Below are 20,783 nucleotides of genomic sequence, written 5' to 3'. Positions count from 1 at the left end.
TGTTTCAGTAACATACCTCTGGTGAATTTTTATCCATGTCTGTTAAGTCTTTTGAAAGAACTGAAAGAGCAACATCCTTTTGAAGATGCCACAGTGTTGTAGAGTAGATCTCCATGCCTTCAACTCTGTAATTCTCAATTCTTCTAACCTCTGAGAATATTCTTTCAGCCTGAAATACAAAAACTAGTAAGGGGAAAACAAGTTGACACAATTTATATATATATAGGGAGAGCACTGGGCACTCTTCTCATAGGACCTTCATGCTGCCTTGTTTTATGGTTGTGTGAGTTAGTAATAACACAAGGCCAAACTGAGCAACTTTTCATGGCAGGTCAAATGTTGATGTAACCACATTCACACTTAACTTAGTTTTTATACACAAGTCATAGTAGAAACATGAATTCTGAAAAGAAAACTTAAGTTTCCACACACACAAAAAGATCTATTCAAAGTTACAATTTAAAAAGGACAAGTCAATTATTTTATTCTCAAAAACCACATTTCAAAAAGTTTTAATATTGTGGCTTTACAGAATAACTTTCCCTCAGGAAAGGTGAGAGATGAATAGGTAACAAAAAAATACCTATTTTTGTACTGACTTTTATTAAGAGGTTGGGTTGAAAACTTTAGAGGAAAAACAGGTTCAAGACATGTTGAGCACTTACTATTCCCACCAATATCACATCTGCCAGAAATTGTCCCTATCTAGTAATTCTTTTTTCCTTTGTGGCACTCTCTTGACTTAGGGTCCTTCCTATCAAATTATTTCCTCACCACACTCACAGCTCCCAGAGCTGTGCTTCTCTCCCCCTGGAGTTTGAGGCTTTGGTTTATATAAAACCAATTAGTTCCTTCAGTTATCAATTCAGTAAGTTCAAAATTCTGAAAGTCAAGTTTAGTTTAGAATTAAAGAATATATGGTCTGTTCTTAATGAAATTAAGAAGACATAAAATAAGAAAATAATATTTCTAAAACCAGGAGCTTAAATCTAAGAAATGGCCATATACTATCTAGGATAGCTTGATAACTTATAACTTTCCTGAAATCCCCTATAAATTATACAGATACAATTTTCAAACAGGCATTGGTTACAAGAAGACAGACCTAACTATCAGCCAAATACAGATTTTGGAAATGTTTGTTTTCAAATTTTCCAAAATCTATTGTTTCTTCTGAAAAGTGATTGTGGCATAGACAAGAAAATATTTTTAAAAATCATAACTTTAAGTTGAAACAAAGGCTTTCTTCAGTTAAATATCTGGATCTATATCTGCTCTATAATTAGGGGAAACAACAAAATTAATGTATTTTAAAGTACCTGTAAAACAATAAATTAGAAATAATTTTGAAAAGGGCTTGCCAAACACAACTTTTGCCTGTGTACCAGTAAAGGACCATAATCCAAACATGGGTCTTCTAGCAATGAATAAGACTATCTACAGCTCTTTCTCTCTTTACTCCACAAAATTACATGAAAAGGTAACTTCTGCATTTATTCTCTATCTAGAAGAACACTCCACCACTAGATCTTTATATGGCTCATAAAGGGAGGAGTAAAGTTCTTTCTCTGAGCACACTTAAAAATAAAAAAGCACCATACTTCACTGTCCCTCAATTTCCTTACCATGCTTCATTTTTTTCTTCATATAACTTACTGCTATCCATCCTATATAATAAAAGGGTAATATGCCAATTGGCTGAATGCTGGAACGTCTGGTCACTACAAAGTGCACAGACCAAAGCAGGAGCTGCCCCTTAGTGATCAGTGCACTCCCACAGGGGGAGCACCGCTCAGCCAGAAGCCCAGAAGCTGGCCTCATGGCTGGGGAGCGCAGTGGTGGTGGCGGGATCCTCTCCCACCTCTGTGGCAGCACTAAGGATGTCCAAAGGACCGCTTAGGCCTACTCCCCAGGGGTTCCCAGGCTGCAAAAGGGTGCAGGCTGGGCTGAGGGACCCCCCAAGTACATGAATCTCGTGCACCAGGCCTCTAGTCTTTATATATTTATTGGCTTATAATCTGTCTCTTTTATTAGAATTAGAATGTAACCTCTATGAAAGCAAGCAATTATCTGTCTAGCTGTATTATAGAATCTAGAAGAGAGACTAGGACATAATATTACTCAAATAAATACTGAATAAATGAACTGAAAGTAAACAAGGCAAAAAAGTAACATTATTAATCTTAAATAATAATTTATATTAGAAAAATTATCTTAATATAGAGCAAGCATGCAAACTCATGGGCCACATGTGGCCCACAATGAATATTTTTGTGGCCCAGCCAATATCACAGTATGTAAGAAATGTTTTAATAAAAATTTCATAACTTAATTTTTACAATATCCTGTTATACATAATTATTATTAATGAACTACAATGTTTGCTAATGACAGATTACTATAATCGTGTTGCATTCATTTTTCTTACACGCCTTACGCGCAGGCACATCATTTCTCTCCACTAATACTAGCAGCGAATATTTTAGCAGCCGATTACCACATCATTAGTCTTGTACTGACTTGTTTGGTGTGCACAACATGAAATATTTAGCTTTCGTAGACCAAGAAAAATAGGTTTATTTGCGTTACGCTTATTAATTTGTGCAGTTATTCAGTGTCTGGTAAGTTAATGCTTAAGAAAATATTAATTTTTATTAAAATGTTCTATTATTTTATGTTAAAAATTACTCATTTATTTCAGCCCTTTGCATTTAGGATGTCTCTATCAAAATAAACCTGCTTTTTTTTGAAAATTGAAGCTTTTGTTTTTTTGCGTCCCACATAAACTTAAACCTTGTTTATTTGGCCCATGTTAGCCTTTGAGTTTGACATGCTTGATATAGAGGTTTCTTAAAATTTTGTTTTTAAGTTTAGAGGGTGAGGAAAGGAAATGCTTTGGAAGAAGTAGGGAAGACATTTAAATTATAATTAGAATTTTCTTTGGCTTTAGGTTAATCATGCTCTCCATTTCCAGTATAAATAAATAACGTAATCAACAAATATAATTAAAATTAAAGGCTAAAAGCCTTGTGATAAAGACACTGTGTCCTCGATTACAATTTTCTTCATAGCATCCCTCAAGTTTATAAAACACTAGAGGCCCAGTGCACGAATTCGTGCAACAGTGGGGTCCCTATGCCTGGCCTGCAGGATCAGGCCAAAACCAGCTCTCTGACACCCCCCGAGGGGTCATGGATTGCAAGAGGGTGCAGGCCAGGCCGAGGGACCCCACTGGTGCACGATTGGGGCTGAGGAGGGATGCGGGAGGGCTCTAGGGCGTGTCCAGCCTGTCTCGCTCAGTCTCGATCCTCCAGACCCCAGCAGCAAGCTAAACCTCAGGTCAAAGTGTCTGCCTCCTGGTGGTCAGTGCACATCATAGCGACTGGTTGAGCGGCCTTAGCATATCATGGGCATATTATGCTTTGATTGGTTGAACGGCCGACTGGACACCTAGCATATTAGGCTTTTATTATATAGGATATGAAATGCCAACTATTCATTCCAGTAAGAACTCTGAATATAGTAGAAAGAATTTTTACTAGAAATATCTATTACATGGTAAATATATATTTTCAGGTTCAACTGAGTTCAAATGTTCCATATAAGAATGTATGCAACCCTGTCCTCCCCCCCCCCCCCCCAAAAAAAAAAGAAGAATATATGGGCCCTGGCCAGTGTGGCTAAATTGGTTGGAACAACATTCTGTACACTTAAAGGTTGCTGGTTCAATTCCTGGTCAGGGCACATACTGAGGTTGTGTGTTCAATCCCCAGTCAGGGCAAGTATGGGAGGCAAGCAATGGATGTTTCTATCACATTCTATCCCATGTCTCTCTCTCTCTCTCTCTCTCTCTCTCTTAACCTCCCCCCCAAAAAAAAATCAATAAAAATATTCTTGTGTGAGGATTAAAAAAAAAAATGTATGGATGACTTGGGTTGTACTCTACAAATCTACTTCAAGTAATCCTAAAGAATTTAAATCCCTCACCCCTTAACACAAGAAAGAACTGTATTTATAAATTATAAATACTGAGAAAATATAGACATTACATAATAAATATTGACCTTTTAAATCTAGCCTTGCCAAGGATAGGCATTAATTATATTTCAGTTATGTGTAAAAAGCCATATATAACTGTTTTCTATACTTACTTGCATGTACTCTGAAAGTTCAAAATAGGCCCTTCCAATTTGGCACAGTACCCAACCAGTATTGTAGTGATGAGAAGGTAGGTGGCTCAAGATATTTATAGCTTCTTTGCAGTTGTATGAACACAAAGCTAAATAACCTTTCCCCATTTCACGAAGAAGGCTCATCAAACCTTCTAGGAGAAAACAATGTAGTAAACAAAGGAGAAAAGACAATAAAACAGCTTGGTTTTCTAGAAAGGCTAATTACAAAATTATTCATTAAAAATTCCAACATCTATTTAGATAAAATGAAAGACACTTTAGTGAACATAAAAAAAACTTACTTAAAAATAGTGAATAAAATACAAAGAAGATATTTAGCATTTAAAACAGACCTGCTGCTGCTTTCTGTAGATTAAATGCCTGGATCTGAGGTGTGATTGTAGAGATTTTCCCTTCTGAAATGATGGAAGAGTCCAATTTTGTAATTTCCAGGCTATCATTTATGTTAGGTTGAGTTATTCCTCCTTTATTAGTTTTACTTTTTGTTTTTCTGTTTGGGATTTTAGGTGGAAACTTCATTTTTAATTTTTTGCTATTCTCCTGTAAAAAGCAGGAAAACCTCACACTTGTTACACTCATGTATTTTAGACATTCCCCCAACCTTTCTCAAATATTAGATAAAAATAAATATGCAACATTGTGTATAATCTTGACTGATGTGTATTTTTCTCAGAAAAAAATTTATAAAGACAAGTCTTTAAAGTCATTTAATTTTAAATAATTCTGAAAATAATTCATATTAACCAGTGTTTAAGATAAATTAGCATTAAATGTTGCTCTTTTCTGAAAGTATATAATTTTCTTTTTTTTTTTTTTAATATATTTTATTGATATTTCACAGAGAGGAAGGGAGAGGGATAGAGAGCTAGAAACATCGATGAGAGAGAAACATCGATCAGCTGCCTCCTGCACACCTCCCACTGAGGATGTGCCCACAACCAAGGTACATGCCCTTGACCGGAATCGAACCCGGGACCTTTCAGTCCGCAGGCCGACGCTCTATCCACTGAGCCAAACCGGTTTCGGCTGAAAGTATATAATTTTCATTTATTATTTAAAAATAAGAAAAGTAGATGCAATACTACTTGTCTCAGAGCATCATAATTGATATCATAAAACTATTGAACTGAATGTCAAAGATTATCCATAATATTTGTCAATGGACCAAGGAAATTTACCAAAGACATAATGAGGCCCTTTAATTGTGCAAAGAAATGTGTAAAGAAAATAAAATTTCCATTTACTCTTCCCCCAATTTTCACCAATGACAACATCTGACATAACCATAGTACATCATCAAATCCAGGAAACTGGAGTTAGTATAATACTATCAACTAAACTACAGACCTTATTTGGATTTCATCAGTTTTTTACATGCACTTTTTTGGGGGAGGGTGGATGTGCACAGTTCTATGAATTTTATAATATGTATGGATTTGTATAATCCACTGCCACAATAAAGAAACAGAATATTCTATCAACACAAAGAAATTCCCTTGTGCTATGCTTTAAAAGTCATACCTTCCCCCAGTTCTAACTACTAAAAACCACTGATCTGTTCTCCAACACAATTTTGTTATTTCAACTAAGTTATAAAATATTTAATAAAGGACCAAGGAAATTTACAAATGTTATATAGATGGCTCCCCAAATTAAAAAAAAAAAATTACATAGTCACTTAATTTATTTATTAGAAATTGAGTCATTGATGAACAGAAATTTTAGAGGGGGAAGCATTACCTTGGTTGTAGAGCTGTCACTAGTAAAAAGTCGTGAACTTCTTCGAGGCAGTGCATTTGGGGGAGATGTGATAGTGGGGCTCAATACCTGAGGTGTTGTACTAAAAAAAATATATAAAAGTAGACATTAAAAAAAAAAAACTCAGTTTATGACCATAAACTGTTGCTTCAATTCAGGTATATTAAAAAATAAACATTCAACATGTTTGCACTCTAAAGTTGATGAGTTTGGTTAGTCCTTTTCTCGTCCCTCTATGAAAACTCAGATTTAAATACTATTTGTGTTACCATAAAATAATGATTATACTACAGATCTTTGCTCTATTTGAAATTGCCAATTTAAACTTAAAACAATACACATAAAAATTCTGGGTCAATAAAAGGTAAACAAACCTATAAACCAATTATCTCTAGCCCTCATTTGCAACTATAGCAAATTAGAGAAAAAGGAAAAGATAATTGGCCATGGATAGTTTAAATGTAGGGATACTTCCCAACAAATACCACCAGAACAACTTATACTTGAGAAGTATTTCCCTATAAATTCAAACACCACATCAAGATTTATAGAACAAAAGAAATCTAATAATCTCTTGGGTACATTTTTTTACTTTAAAGGCAAATCCTACGATATAAGAATTTCATTCTTTGAAAGCAAACAAACTTAAAACCTAAAATTATCTGACAGTAGGTAAGTCTATGGAGCAAACTGTTTACAATTTATACAGTTTATGGGAAATCCTAGTAGTTACCTGAGTTTGGGTCAAAGAGACTTTTGAAAAGAGATATTGACCGGTGAGTAAAGAATACCCAGGTAGTCCTTAATCTTTTCAAAAACCATAATCTCAATGTAGGGATTTCAGCAAAAGAGGTCATTTGGGTTAACGCCAGTGGTTGGCAAACTAATTAGTCAACAGAGCCAAATATCAACAGTACAACGAATAAAATTTTTTTTAGAGCCAAATTTTTTAAACTTAAACTATATAGGTAGGTACATTGTTATTAACTTAATTAGGGTACTCCTAAGCTGGCCTTTGCTAAAAACTCAAGGGGCCAAGAGCCGCATGAGGCTCGCGAGCCGCAGTTTGCCGACCACGGGTTAACCAATTAATTTTTTAAATAAATTTTTAAATTTATTTTTAAGAGCAGTTCAAAGTTCACAGAAATATTGAGGGGGGCAGATACAGGGATTTCCCATATACCCTCTAAACTCCCAAATGCATAGCCTCCCCCATCATCAACATCCCCCTACAGTAGTACAACTGTTATAGTTTAGGAACCTATATCAACATATCATAATTCTCCAAAGACCACAGTTCACATCTTCAAAGACCACAGTTCACATTAGAGTTCATTTTTGGTTTTGCACATTCTATGAATTTGGACAAATATACAATGATAGGTAATTATGGTATCATATAGAATATTTTCACTGCCCTAAAAATCCTCTGTGCTCTGTCTGTTCATCACTCCCTCTCCATCTCCTTGCAACCATTAATCCTTTTACTGTCTCCATATTTTGTTTTTTTTGAGAAACCAATTCATTTTCCTTTATTTTGTACTAACAACTGTCATTTTTACTACAAATGTGAATGATATTTTTTCAATATTGCCTAATTATAGAAAAAGGTTTTGACTGAGAAGGGGGAAGGAATAATCTCATAGCATGGGGCAGTTTATATGGAAGACAAATCTGAGAAAGATGCTGAGATTGCTTTAAATAGACAGAAGCCTGTATGAGGTCAACATAAATCTTATAGGGGTAGAAGTAAAAATGATTAAGAGGATTCTGGAGTTGGGGTGGCTAAAGACAAACTCTTCCTATATTATAATTATCATTAGGGTTCTGTTAGCTCCAAAGGGCCATTTGACAAAAGAAAAAGAAAAAATGCTCAAAACCTGACAGTGAACAATTCCTTCAATTATAAAACAAAGGTGAAATAAAAATTTTCTTCTGACATACAAAAGCTGAAAAAATTCATGATCATTAGACCTGGACCACAAGAAAAGTTAAAATAATTCCTTCAAGATGAAGAAAAAGGATACCAAATTGAAATTTGGATATACAGAAATAAATAACGGCAGTGGAAAGAAGGCGAGTTAAGGGGGGGGGGGGGAGGGACACTTGTAATACTTTAAGCAATAAAGGTAAAATTAAAAAAGGAAAAACAAAAAAATAAAAAGCACCAGAAATTATAAATATATGAGTAAATATAAAATAGACTTCTTTGTATTATTTTACAAAAATTCTATAAAAGATAACCAAGGCAGAAACTACAATGCACTATGAGGTTAATAAATAATAACATACATAGAAGTAAATTATATGACAACCATAGCATAAAGACTCAGAGAGGAGCATGAAAATATACTATAATAAGGTTTTATGCTATACATGACATGGTATATATTATTACTTGAAGGTAGACTTTTATAAGTTAAAATGTTACACTATAAACTGTAAACAAAAGACAAAATAGTGATCTATAATAATAAAAGCATAATATGCTAATTAGACTGGACGTCCTTCCTGAAGAAGCCAAGCCGGGGCTGCAAGGTAAGCCAGTGCCGACAGCCGGGGGAAGGAAGGCCTACTCTTGCATGAATTTTGTGCATCGGGCCTCTAGTTACTAATAAAGCAATGCTATGGGTTGAACTGTGTCTCCTAAAAAGATATGTTGAACTCCTAACACCCCAGAACCTGTGAATGTGACCTTATTTAAAAATAGGGTCTCAACTGTAGCCAGTTTGGCTCAGTGGACAGTGTCACCCTGTGGACTGAAGGGTCCTGGGTTCGATTCAAGGGCACATGCCTGGGTTACGGGCTCCATCCCCAGTAGGGGGCATGCAGAAAGCAGCCAATCGATGATTCTCTCTCATCATTGATGTTTTTATTTCTCTCTCCCTCTCCCTCTCCCTTCCTCTCTGAAATCAATAAAAATATATTTAAAAAATAATAGTAATAACTAGGGTTTTTGTAGCTATAGTAACGTTAAGATGAGGCCATCAGGGCCCATATTACTGATTTCCTTAAAAGAAAAGGGAAATTTGGATACAGAAATACACAGGGAAGACGGCCATGTGGAAAAGACAGAGGCAGATACTGAGTTAGGCTACCACCAACTAAGAAATGCCTGGGGCTACCAGAAGCTGAAAGAGCCAAGGAAGGATCCTCCTCTAGAGGCTTCAGAGGTTGTATGATCCTGTCAACACTTTAATTTTGGATTATTGTGTCGAGAACTGTGAGTGAATAAATTTCTGTTATTTTAAACCATCCAGTTTGTGGTACTTTGTTTCGGCAGCTATAGGAAACAAATATAGAATTAAGTAGGTAATACAAAGAACAAAGAATTATTAATAGTTGATGCTTATTAGTTAGTGTATTTGTTTGTTTAGTTTTTAAGTGAAATGTATAATTCAATAAATGTTTTAAGTATTCTTTAGGATTAGCATATACTCAGCCTATATAACATTACTCTGAAGGAGACCTCAGGCTCCTTCTCATAACTGAGCCCCAGGCAATTTGTCACCTGTCTTCAAGATGGCACTCATGAGGACACTTATCATCCTGCTGCTTTAGAAATATTGAGGCCTTTTATATAGTCAAGTTATATGCATACATGTGACTTTTTTTTTTTTAAATATATTTTATTGATTTTTTACAGAGAGGAAGAGAGAGGGATAGAGAGTTAGAAACATCGATGAGAGAGAGACATCGATCAGCTGCCTCCTGCACGCCCCCTACTGGGGATGTGCCCGCAACCCAGGTACATGCCCTTGACCGGAATGGAACCTGGGACCCTTCAGTCCGCAGGCCGACGCTCTATCCACTGAGCCAAACTGGTTAGGGCTACATGTGACTTTTAAGGCTTATGATACATGTTCACTATTTGAGGAGGAAAGAGACATATGTTTATAGAAATGCATAACGGGAATGGGAGAATGAAACCTATCTGTACTTGACCAGTGGAGAAGGTCACGTAAATAAGAGGACAATTACTTTGGCGGAGTGTTTGGAATATCTAGCTTAAACAAATTCATGAGGCAATTAGAGTAAACTAAAAATATATTTTAGCTAATTCTTGTCTTGATTTGCATTATAATATTCAACTAAAAATTAACACTAGTCTCTTTAGTAAGTTAGAAATTTCTCAAATTTGACGTATTCAAAATTTATCATAGTCATTCTAGAATTCTTGCGAGAGTCAAAACCTGCCTATATGGAAGTATATCAAGAAAAGCTGAACAATACCAAGTAATGCACCATAATAAATACCTTGTTTGTGGGCCAGAACTTTGTGTTTGTGCAACAAGAACTGGAGTTACCTCTCGACTATTTCCACTCTGTGAGAAGACAGATTTTGTTCCAGTTTGGCCGATTCTGGCAACAGACTGTAAAACACAAAATGTCTAAGGTTTGTGAATTATAAATTGCATTATAAATAATAAAAGACATATGATGCTCCCATCTCCATTATCCAAATGCAAGATTTCATAATATATTACTGTCATTTGAATACACAAACTATCAATTTCATTGTCATTATTAATGTCACATTAGAATGAACATCAGCCTATTTCCACATTTTTTTTAAAAAATATATTTTATTGATATTTTACAGAGAGGAAGGGAGAGGGATAGAGAGCTAGAAACATCAATGAGAGAGAAACATCGATCAGCTGCCTCCTGCACACCTCCCACTGGAGATGTGCCCGCAACCAAGGTACATGCCCTTGACCGGAATCGAACCCGGGACCCTTCAGTCCGCAGGCCGACGCTCTTTCCATTGAGCCAAACCGGTTTCGGCTATTTCCACATTTTAACCCCAGTATTTTTATCTTTATACTATCCTGTCATCTTTTAATTTAATTTTTAAGGAAAGGCTCAAATTCTTGGAAGTCTTTTATTACAACATCTTCTCCAGTTGGGGCTAAGCTAAAGAATTTTAAGACAGCTACTATTCTCAAGATTTATGATCTACTTTAGTATACATAAAAAAATAATATAGCCCAGCTGGCATAGCTTAGTGGTTGAGCATCGACCTGGAGGTCACGGTTCAATTGCCAGTCAAAGCACATGCCTGGGTTGCAGGCTCAATACCCTTTAGGGGGTCTGCAGGAAGCAGCCAATCAATGATTCTCTGTTATCAATGATGTTTCTATCCCTTTTCCCCTCTCCCTTCCTTTCTGAAATCAATAAAAATATCTTAAAAATAGCCCTAGCTGGTTTGGCTCAGTGGATGGAGCGTCGGCCTGCGGACTGAAGGGTCCCAGGTTCAATTCCGGTCAAGGGCATGTACCTCGGTTGCAGGCACATCCCCAGTGGGGGGGCGTGCAGGAGGCAGCTGATTGATGTTTCTCTCTCATCGGTGTTTCTAACTCTCTATCCCTCTCTCTCCCTTCCTCTCTGTAAGAAATCAATAAAATACATTAAAAAATATCTTAAAAATATATAGAATAAGATTTTTATAACCCTTCTTTGACACTTAGTAAAAACAGTTCTATACAGGTATACCCTGCTTTTTGAAAGTTCATGACTTTCGCTTTTATGAAAAAAGTTTAAAGCAAAAATGCTGTTTAGCATTTGTTTTGCAAGGAGCTGTTAGAAGCGTTGAGAGCCTCCTGCAGTGAGAGAGGTACCAGTAAACTCCTTCCCTGGGAACTACACCCAGCATCATGCCACCAGAGCATGGAACTGTGTCTGTGAACATCTGTGCTTTATTTTGTCACTCATTAGCAAGATATGTCCTAAAGTATGAGAAAAACTCGTAAGGATGTTATGTATAGCAGAAAACCAGATGTACCTAAGCGTTTCAATTGTGGTGAACGAAATAAAGACGTGCATGCATTGAATTTTGGGTCTGGGAATGCTCAAAATATTTCTTTATAAATTACTTATAATTTATAAATTATAACTACTTATTTGCTTTAAACCATTTTGGCTTACAAAAGGTTTCATGAATACTCTATTTTTGGATAGTGGGGGAAACCTACAGTAGTTAGAGGAGTAGGTTTAAAAAGAAGTCATCAAATTATTTTCCAAATTCTAAGGATATTGCTCTTAGAATTAATATTCTTTCTAGTGTATACAATCTTTCATTAATTAGTTTCTGCTGTCTGGAGGGGGGAAAAACCCTTTGCTTACTCCTTTCTGTCTTCTCTAATTTATCACCTTATTTCTATTCATTTTCTCACTTAGCTTCTTTATAAAGAGATCAATTACTATTCTATCAATGGATGTTTTAAATTTCTTTACTACCAGATAATTTTCTTCAAAACTTACCTGTTACTTTCTTTTTTTTTTTAATATATATTTTATTGATTTTTTACAGAGAGGAAGGGAGAAGGATAGAGTCAGAAACATCGATGAGAGAGAAACATCGATCAGCTGCCTCCTGCACACCTCCCACGAGGGATGTGCCCGCAACCAAGTTACATGCCCTTGACAGGAATCGAACCTGGGACCTTTCAGTCCGCAGGCCGACGCTCTATCCACTGAGCCAAACCAGTTAGGGCAACTTACCTGTTACTTTCATAGCCACTGTACATAAATCTCAAACTACACATTACAAATAATCATGTTTTCATCAGATATGAAAGCTTAATTTTGGCCTTTCCTGCATTTATCATCACTGATCATCCCTCCTTTTTGAAACTTTGTATAACTTCTAAAATAGTACAGCATCTTTATTATTTGTCTTACCATTTCATTTGCTGGCCCCTCTTCCTTCCATTAACTATGCTCTTTAGATACTCTCTCTTTCCTTAGGAGAGCCTAGCCATTTTAACATCTTTAATTATTATTTCTATCACCAGGCCATATTCTTTCCTGTATGATTAACTATCCACTGAATATTTTCACCTAATCTACCACCACCTTACCTATACACCTTCCTCCTTTTCCTTCTACATTCACCCAAAGGACAAAACTTAAAGTCAATTTGGGCCTTGTCTAACCAAGAACTATGTACTACACCCACTAGTCCGTTCGATATTTTTAGTTGATACTGCATGTAGACCTACAAGTATAGCTTTTCTAAGAACATCTTGTAATAGGGTAAGAAGAGAACAGAGGCACAAGAGGAAGAGATAAGTGGCTTTTATTATTTGGGCACTGCAATAATGTACCTCTCACTTCCTAACTTCTCCTGATTGCAATAGCTTGCCTGGTTCTGGCCTATTTCACTTGGCATGCTAACTGCTATGCTACTATGCCTTCTCATAATTGTAATAAACTAATTTCCACAATTATTTTTCACTCTTATAACAGTACAATACAAGGTAGTTGCCAACTTTTAGAGATCACATTTAAAATAATCTACACTTCAACTACTTTGCAATCTTTTTCACCAATCTTGGAACTTTTTCCCCCCAGACTCTAAGGAAGTTCAGGAATAAAAGAGTAAAAAAACAAGAAGAAACATGTCTCTAGAGAGGTAAAGGGGCAATATTGGTCATTCACATATTACTATTATTTATTTAGCTGTCATTTATTAAACATCTATTAAGCATGGCAAACAGGCATTTTACACATATAACCTAATTTAATTATCATAAAAGATACCTTGCACCACAGATATCTTTTAAACAAATAGCACTTTGACCTCTACTGCCATAGATCTTTATAAAAGAACTAGAGGCCCGGTGCACAAAATTCGTGCACGGGGGGGAGGGGGGAGGTGTCCCTCAGCCCAGCCTGCATCCTCTCCAATCTGTAACCCCTCGAGGGATGTCCGACTGCCTGTTTAGGGCAGTCGGACATCCCTCTCACAATCTAGGACTACTGGCTCCCAACTGCTCGCCTGCCTGCCTTCCTGATTGCCCCTAACCGCTTCTGCCTGCCAGCCTGATCACCCCCTAACCACTCCCCTGCCAGCCTGATTGATGCCTAACTGTTCCGATGCCTAACTGCTCCCTGCCAGCCTGTTTTCCTCTAACTGCCCTCCCCTGCAGGCCTGGTCACCCCTAACTGCCCTCCCCTGCAGGCCTGGTCACCCCTAACTGCCCTCCCCTGCAGGCCTGGTCCCCCCCAACTGCTCTCCCCTGCAGGCCTGGTTGCCCCCAACTTCCCTCCTCTGCCAACAGGGTCACCCCTAACTGCCCTCCCCTGCTGGCCTAATCGCCCACAACTGCCCTCCCTTGAAGACCTGGTCCTTCCCAAATGCCCTCCCCTGCTGGCCATCTTGTGGTGGCCATCTTGTGTCCACATGGGGGCAGGATCTTTGACCACATGGGGGCAGCCATCTTTTGTGTAGGAGTGATGGTCAATCTGCATATTACGCTTTTATTAGATAGGATAGAGGCCTGGTGCACGGGTGGGGGCCGGCTGGTTTGCCCTGAAGGGTGTCCCGGATCAGGGTGGGGTTCCCTTGGGGCGTGAGGCGGCCTGGGCGAGGGGCCTGTGGTGGTTTGCAGGCCGGCCACATCCCCTGGCGACCCAAGCGGAGGCCCTGGTATCTGGGGTTTATTTATCTTCTACAATTGAAACTTTGTAGCCTGGAGCGGAGCCAAGCCTTCTGCTTGCTCCGTGGCAGCAGCCATTTTTGGGGGGATTTATGTATCTTCTATAATTGAAACTTTGTAGCCTTAAGCGGAGGCCTGGGCCAGCCAGGGCTGCAGAAGCTTGGCTTCCTCCATCGCTGTGGGCAATCCTAGCCTCCTGCTCTTTCCAGCTCCGTGGCTGCCGCCATTTCTGTTTTGTTTTATGTATCTTCTATCATTGAAACTTTGTAGCCTTGAGTGGAGGCCTAGGCTGGCAAGGGCAGGCGGAAAGCTTGGCTTCCTCTCCATTGCCAGGGAAACCCAAGCCTCCCTCCTGCTCTCTGTGGCGGCAGCCATCTTGGTTGGGTTTAGTTGCATATTCGCTCCTGATTGGCTGGTGGGTGTGGCTGGTGGGTGTGGCTGGTGGGTATAGTGGAGTGATGGTTAATTTGCATATTACTATTTTATTAGATAGGATATTATAAAGAGAATCTCAAAACTTGTTCCAGCCCTGGCCGGTTTGGCTCAGTGGATACAGCGTCGGCCTGCGGACTGAAGGGTCCCAGGTTCGATTCTGGTCAAGGGCACGTACCGTGGTTGCGGGCACATCCCCAGTGGGGGGTGTGCAGGAGGCAGCTAATCGATGTTACCCTCTCATTGATGTTTCTGACTCTCTATCCCTCTCCCTTCCTCTGTAAAAAATCAATAAAATATATTTAAAAAAAACAAAAACAAAAACAAAAACTTGTTCCAGTATTTACTGTAAGAATACTGTCAAATATTTTTTATTTTATTACACATGCTATATAATAAAAGCCTAATATGCTAAGTGTCCGGTCGTCTGATCAGCCATCCAACCAATCAAAGTGTAATATGCTAATGATATGCCAAGGCCGCTCAACTGCTCGCTAGAATGTGCATTGACCACCAGGGGGCAGACAGTCAACCGGTTGACCAGCTGCTATGATATGCACTAACCACCAGGGGGCAGATGCTCCAACCAGTAGGTTAGCTTGCTGCTGGGGTCCGGCTGATCGGGACTGAGCAACACAGGTCGGACATGCCCTGGAGCCCTCCTATGGTTTCTCCCCGGCCCCGATCGTGCACTGGTGGGGTCCCTTGGGCTGGCCTTCACCCTCTCGCAATCCGGGACCCCTCGGGGGATTTTGGAGAGCCAGTTTCGGCCTGATCCCACAGGCCAGGCTGAGGGACCCAACTGGTGCATGAATTCATGCACTGGGCCTCTAGTTTACTATAAATTTACTACATATCTATGAGTAGCCACTATAAGAATTTTATTATCAGAAACAGCTGGCTTTACATAGTCAGTCTTTTTTTCATTTTAACACTAGTATAATTAAAAAACAAACATGGTGATGGGGACAAGTAAAAACTATGGCAGGTATATTTCTTATTTATATTTAAAGTGACAGAAACTCTTAATTTCATTAAAAAAAAACCATAGGAAATTAAAAGTAAAAATCTGAATGTGTTTATTTGATGTATGCTGAAATAAGGAGCAACCAGGTTTGTGTCTCCAATTATAACAAGGAGGCTATGACAGTGATAACCTTTTACATTTAGATCAATAACTCTAAAGCAACAACAATTATATAAAGTTAGATTCTCTATGAAATTGCTTTTACCAGGTTGGAATTTTAAATGAATTTCTTTCATCGGTACCAAAACTATATTTTACATGGAAAATACCTTTTTTGAAGGGGCTCCGGTGGGTGGCACATCAATTACAGAAGATGTATTAGTGTAGTTTTGTAAATAGGATCCATCTCCAGGACTTGGGGTTTCTAATGGCAAAATCCCAAAACTGAGAAGAGGTTGAAATCAAGGTGTCAAAAAGTCATCAAGGCATATATAAAGCAGCAGTATACTTAAATTAGAAGGTCTAAAAGGAAGAGAATGGCAAATCAGTCTTGGGGGCAAGTGAAGATCTAAGGGGCAGATTAAAAATAAGCTATGAATGTAGACTATCACCATAACTAAAATTTAAAATACCAATCAAACAAGACTAAATTGAGCAGCAACAACTGATCTCAGGAGATTTATTATAAGAGTGGCTTTGTAAAAACTAAGTTCCCAATGATCAAATTTCTTAAAATTCTTGGAATTTAAGGATTTAGACATTACAGAGAAAATGTGAATCCATTTATGGATTCAATGAGTTATTGTCATCTCATGGTTATTCTATTTTAGTAGTTCCCTGGCTCTGGGACCCAATTCTTAGTCTATTCTAGCATATAATTTTTTATTTTGATACTTTTGGATATGTATCCTCTAGGTTGGGTTCCTGTATTTATACATACATAAACTTCTAATAATTTTCACAAAGTATTTCATATTAATAGGGGTCATTCCTTCCTCCATGTCTTAGAAAATAGCACTTTAACAACAACCATTGTCTGATTATATCATAAACATTTCAACATTCTAAGAGGTTCACTATTCACTGATGCACAAACATAAAGACATCTTTCAATGCATACACTAACTCCTTATGACATATTTAAGAGTTTTAAAATTTTCTCCAATATTCAATATTAAATCTTTATCACAGGTACTTTATTTTTTCACTTGATTTTCTGGAAACAGAATAGATCCATTATTGATTTATTAAAAGCCTCTATTTCTATAATGATTTAAAAGTTGTTCATATTAATTTATATTACTAATAACATGAATTATTATATAAAATAATTTAATATTACACAACACATTTTAAACTATCTTTTGTTTGTCTTACCTGGGGGTTAATGGGCTAAGAGCAGCTGGTCCTCCTAATAAGCTTCGACCAGTTTTTGGTTTATTTTGAACCTGTTTAGATAATATAGAAGTTCCTGTTCCGAGAGGGACAGTATCTGGTGAAATTACAGCTGAATCAATATAAGACACTGAGGAATCTGTATTCAAGGAATACTTTGAATTGGAAGATTCTAAATTCAGTCTGTTTAATTCCTGAAACAGAAAATTTCTACCATGACATTTACAATACATCATTTAGTTCATATCATTTTTCATTTTCATAATATTTTGAACACTAGACTATAATACACTTACAATTGTGTCCTGGGGTGTTTCTGTAAGAACCGTCTCAGGTTGTCTGTGAGATAAATTATGATTAGATACTACTGTTGTGCAAGAGTTGGGCAGACAGTTGCTAAAGTTCTGTAAAGAGGTTAATTTAAATGTTTGGTCAGGATCTGGCTTTTCACCTGTGAAGGGAAAAAAAAAGTTTGCTTCTGAAGAAATGAATGTTAATTCTCCACCCCAGGTATGTATAAATCAGTGGAAATAGCCCTTTTCCAGAGTTTTAAAGTTCTTCTGATTGTTTCACTTGGTCAAATTTACCTCCCAAAAGCCCACCCATCAATTTATTGCAAAAGATTACCTTTAAGATAAAGCTATAAATTTAGGAAATAAACTAAACAGCAATGACATTGATTTTAAATATAATAAATCAGAGGAAAATGCCAATTTCTGTGTTTATTTTAAAGCAGAAAGCAAAGATCTAGATCTCATTTTGCTCAAGGTAAGGAGTGAGAGTAGAGAGTTGAAACCCACTAGAAATATTGCAATTTTAAGCACTTCCCTGTATATAAACACAATGTTTTAAAATGATCCTTCATGCATCCTAGAGCATATATATACATATATACATATATACACACATATATATATACATATATACATATACATATATACTGAAACACCCCATATTTTCCAGGTCTTAATTTATTTTATTACAGTTTCTGCTTTGGGATTCTATTCATTTCTTTTCTTATCCATGAAGCTGTTTTGGTTACTGCTATACTTATAATACAACTCATGCTACAGGACACAAGAAAGGCTACATTATTCCTGAAACATATGACTTTATCTTATTTCTTGTTATCAATTTTAACATCCCTTTGGCTTTGAAAAATATTTTTTCTGAATAATTTGTATCACATTCCAAAAATTAAGCAAGGAAAAATATAAAGAAGAGGAAATGGAGAACCCCTTCCCCTACAGCCACTTCTATAAACCTACCTATTTCACATAATGATTCAAAGGGGGACCAGAGGAAAGGATTTAAACTAAGGCTCTTTTGGTAACATTCTGATCCTTTGGCAAGCCGATCTGTTTTGCTGTAAAGGCAAACAAATCAATTAGACACGCTACAAAACCTAAGACATATATTATAAGGAAATTTTTGGTACAGAAATTAGTTAAGTCTTACAAAAGTTCTGAGAATACTCTTCTTGATGCTTCCCTAAATCACCACTTTCCCCTTCTTACCATCCTCCAATCTCTATTACTTAGGGCAATTCAAGTCAAAAGTCAGTGAAAATAAACAGAACATAAATTAAAAGGAATGCTAACAAAATAAACAAACTATCATTGCCATCTTGAATATTATGTTTTTTATGTACTGTCAGATACTAGAATTACTAAAGGAGATACAAAAAACATCCAAATGTTTCAGTCTCCTTTTCTTAATTTTTAATATAATATCCTATAGGTAATTTTGAAAGTGACTTAAATGCTTTAAATATAGCATTTTAAGTGATCAGATTTTCTAACAAAGTAGAGATGATAGCTCTTAATGAAAGAAGTTTATGTTTCTAAGTCAGGTATAAAGGTTACATTTAGAATGTAAACAACATTCCTAAAACCATATATACTTGTAACAATCTGAAAATTATTAGACTGGCATTGTTACTTCCCTTGCTTTTAAATGGGAGGGCAGATGGGGTTGAGGGTTTGTGAGACTCACTGGAGCTTTCAGGCCAAAAAAAAGGTACTAATCCTCTTATCTGAAGTGGAAATTCTTCATTATACATACAATGGAAAAAAATTAAGATACAGTAATTCTTTTTTAAAAAAAAATGTTTTATTGACTTCAGAGAGGAAGGGAGAGGGAGAGAGATTGCAACATGAATGATGAGAGAGAATCACCAATCGGCTGCCTCCAGCATGCTCCCTACTGGGGATTGAGCCCACAACCTGGGCATGTGCCCTTGACCAGAATTGAACCTGGGACCCTTCAATCCTCAGGCTAACACTATCCACTGAGCTAAACCAGCTAGGGCATAAGATACAGTAATTTTTCCAAATTCTATAAAGCGCCAGATGGCAACTAACCAAGATTTTCAAAAGAATTTTCAAATGAAATTATCAGCTAAAGTATATAATCTAAGTGCTGTCAGTGTAATCTCAGAGAACTGTGAAGAGGACCCCTTTGGGGAACTAGATTAGTTTGCCTTACTTCCAAATTTTCAAGTGAGTAGAAACTAGAATGATGTACTAAAGACAAGTACCACCAGTTGAAGGATATCTAGCTTTCCATACTTTCCTAATTTGATTCAATAAATACATGGACATATGTGAAATGATTTCCAATGATGGTTTTTATTTTCCTTTCCTTAAAGTCTAATGATTTGGCACATCCTTTTATGTGCTTATTTACCACCCATATGTCCTCTGCAGTGAAGTATCCATTTAAGTATTTTGCCCATCTTCTAGTTTTATTACTATTGAGAATTCAAAGAAACAAAACTTTTTCTATCAAGTCTTTTCTAGTTACCATCTTATCCCTTTTTTTTTTTTTTAAATGTCTTTATTGATTTCAGAGAGGAAGGGAGAAGGAGAGAGAGATAGAAACATCAATGATGAGAGAGAATCATTGATTAGTTGCCTCCTGCACGCCCCTCTACTGGGGACCGAGCCTGCAACCCAGGCATGTGCCCTTGGCCAGAATCGAACCTGGGACCCTTCAGTCCGCAGGCCGATGATCTATCCACTGAGCCAAGCCGGCTAGGGCTCCCTCTTCTTTTTTTTTAATATATTTTTTTTATTGATTTTTTACAGAGAGGAAGGAAGAGTGATAGTCAGAAACATCGATGAGAGAGAAACATCGACCAGCTGCCTCCTGCACACCTCCCACTGGGGATGTGCCCGCAACCAAGTTACATGCCCTTGACCGGAATCGAACCTGGAACCTTTCAGTCCGCAGGCTGACGCTCTATCCACTGAGCCAAACTGGTTTTGGCTAGGGCTCCCTCTTCTTAATCAGGTAGAATTGAGCATTCCCTCATTCGAACAAAATATTGCTCAAATTTTATCACATCATTTTTTACTGTTATGATAAAAACTTATGAACTTTTGTTTACTGCTTATCTCCTCTACTCTATTATAAATCTCTGAGGGTGAAGACTGTGAGTTATTTATCTTTATATCCCCAGTGCCAAGTACTGTGTCTAGACGTAATGAGGATGAATCTCAAAGTTTCTTGAATAAATGATAAGACGAATTATACTTGCATGAACCAAATTAATAACTCTAAGTCCTTTTATTGAGATAAATGAAGATATTA

The 20,783-nt window shown here is 37.1% G+C and overlaps 1 protein-coding gene across 5 annotated transcripts in view; it reads right to left on the bottom strand.

The window, feature by feature from the left end:
• CDC27 (cell division cycle 27) overlaps positions 1 to 20,783 on the bottom strand; it is a 57,491-nt gene that overhangs the window by 13,275 nt on the left and 23,433 nt on the right. For 2 of the 5 annotated variants that reach the window (XM_080678767.1, XM_080678769.1), the window contains exons 5-13: positions 18,458 to 18,555; positions 17,486 to 17,640; positions 17,172 to 17,383; positions 16,124 to 16,238; positions 10,209 to 10,324; positions 5,934 to 6,033; positions 4,526 to 4,733; positions 4,152 to 4,324; positions 17 to 169 (exon numbers count right to left, since the gene is read on the bottom strand). In XM_080678767.1, coding sequence (XP_080534893.1) covers positions 17 to 169; positions 4,152 to 4,324; positions 4,526 to 4,733; positions 5,934 to 6,033; positions 10,209 to 10,324; positions 16,124 to 16,238; positions 17,172 to 17,383; positions 17,486 to 17,640; positions 18,458 to 18,555 — 1,330 coding nt within the window. The remainder of the gene's footprint in view (positions 1 to 16; positions 170 to 4,151; positions 4,325 to 4,525; positions 4,734 to 5,933; positions 6,034 to 10,208; positions 10,325 to 16,123; positions 16,239 to 17,171; positions 17,384 to 17,485; positions 17,641 to 18,457; positions 18,556 to 20,783) is intronic. The other 3 variants (XM_080678768.1, XM_080678770.1, XM_080678771.1) reach the window with 2 other exon arrangements.

Source organism: Plecotus auritus (assembly GCF_963455305.1).
Source record: "Plecotus auritus genome assembly, chromosome: 7".
Taxonomy (NCBI): Eukaryota; Metazoa; Chordata; class Mammalia; order Chiroptera; family Vespertilionidae; genus Plecotus; species Plecotus auritus.
Note: the sequence above shows the minus strand (reverse complement) of the source record. Positions and strands in the feature narration are given on the sequence as shown.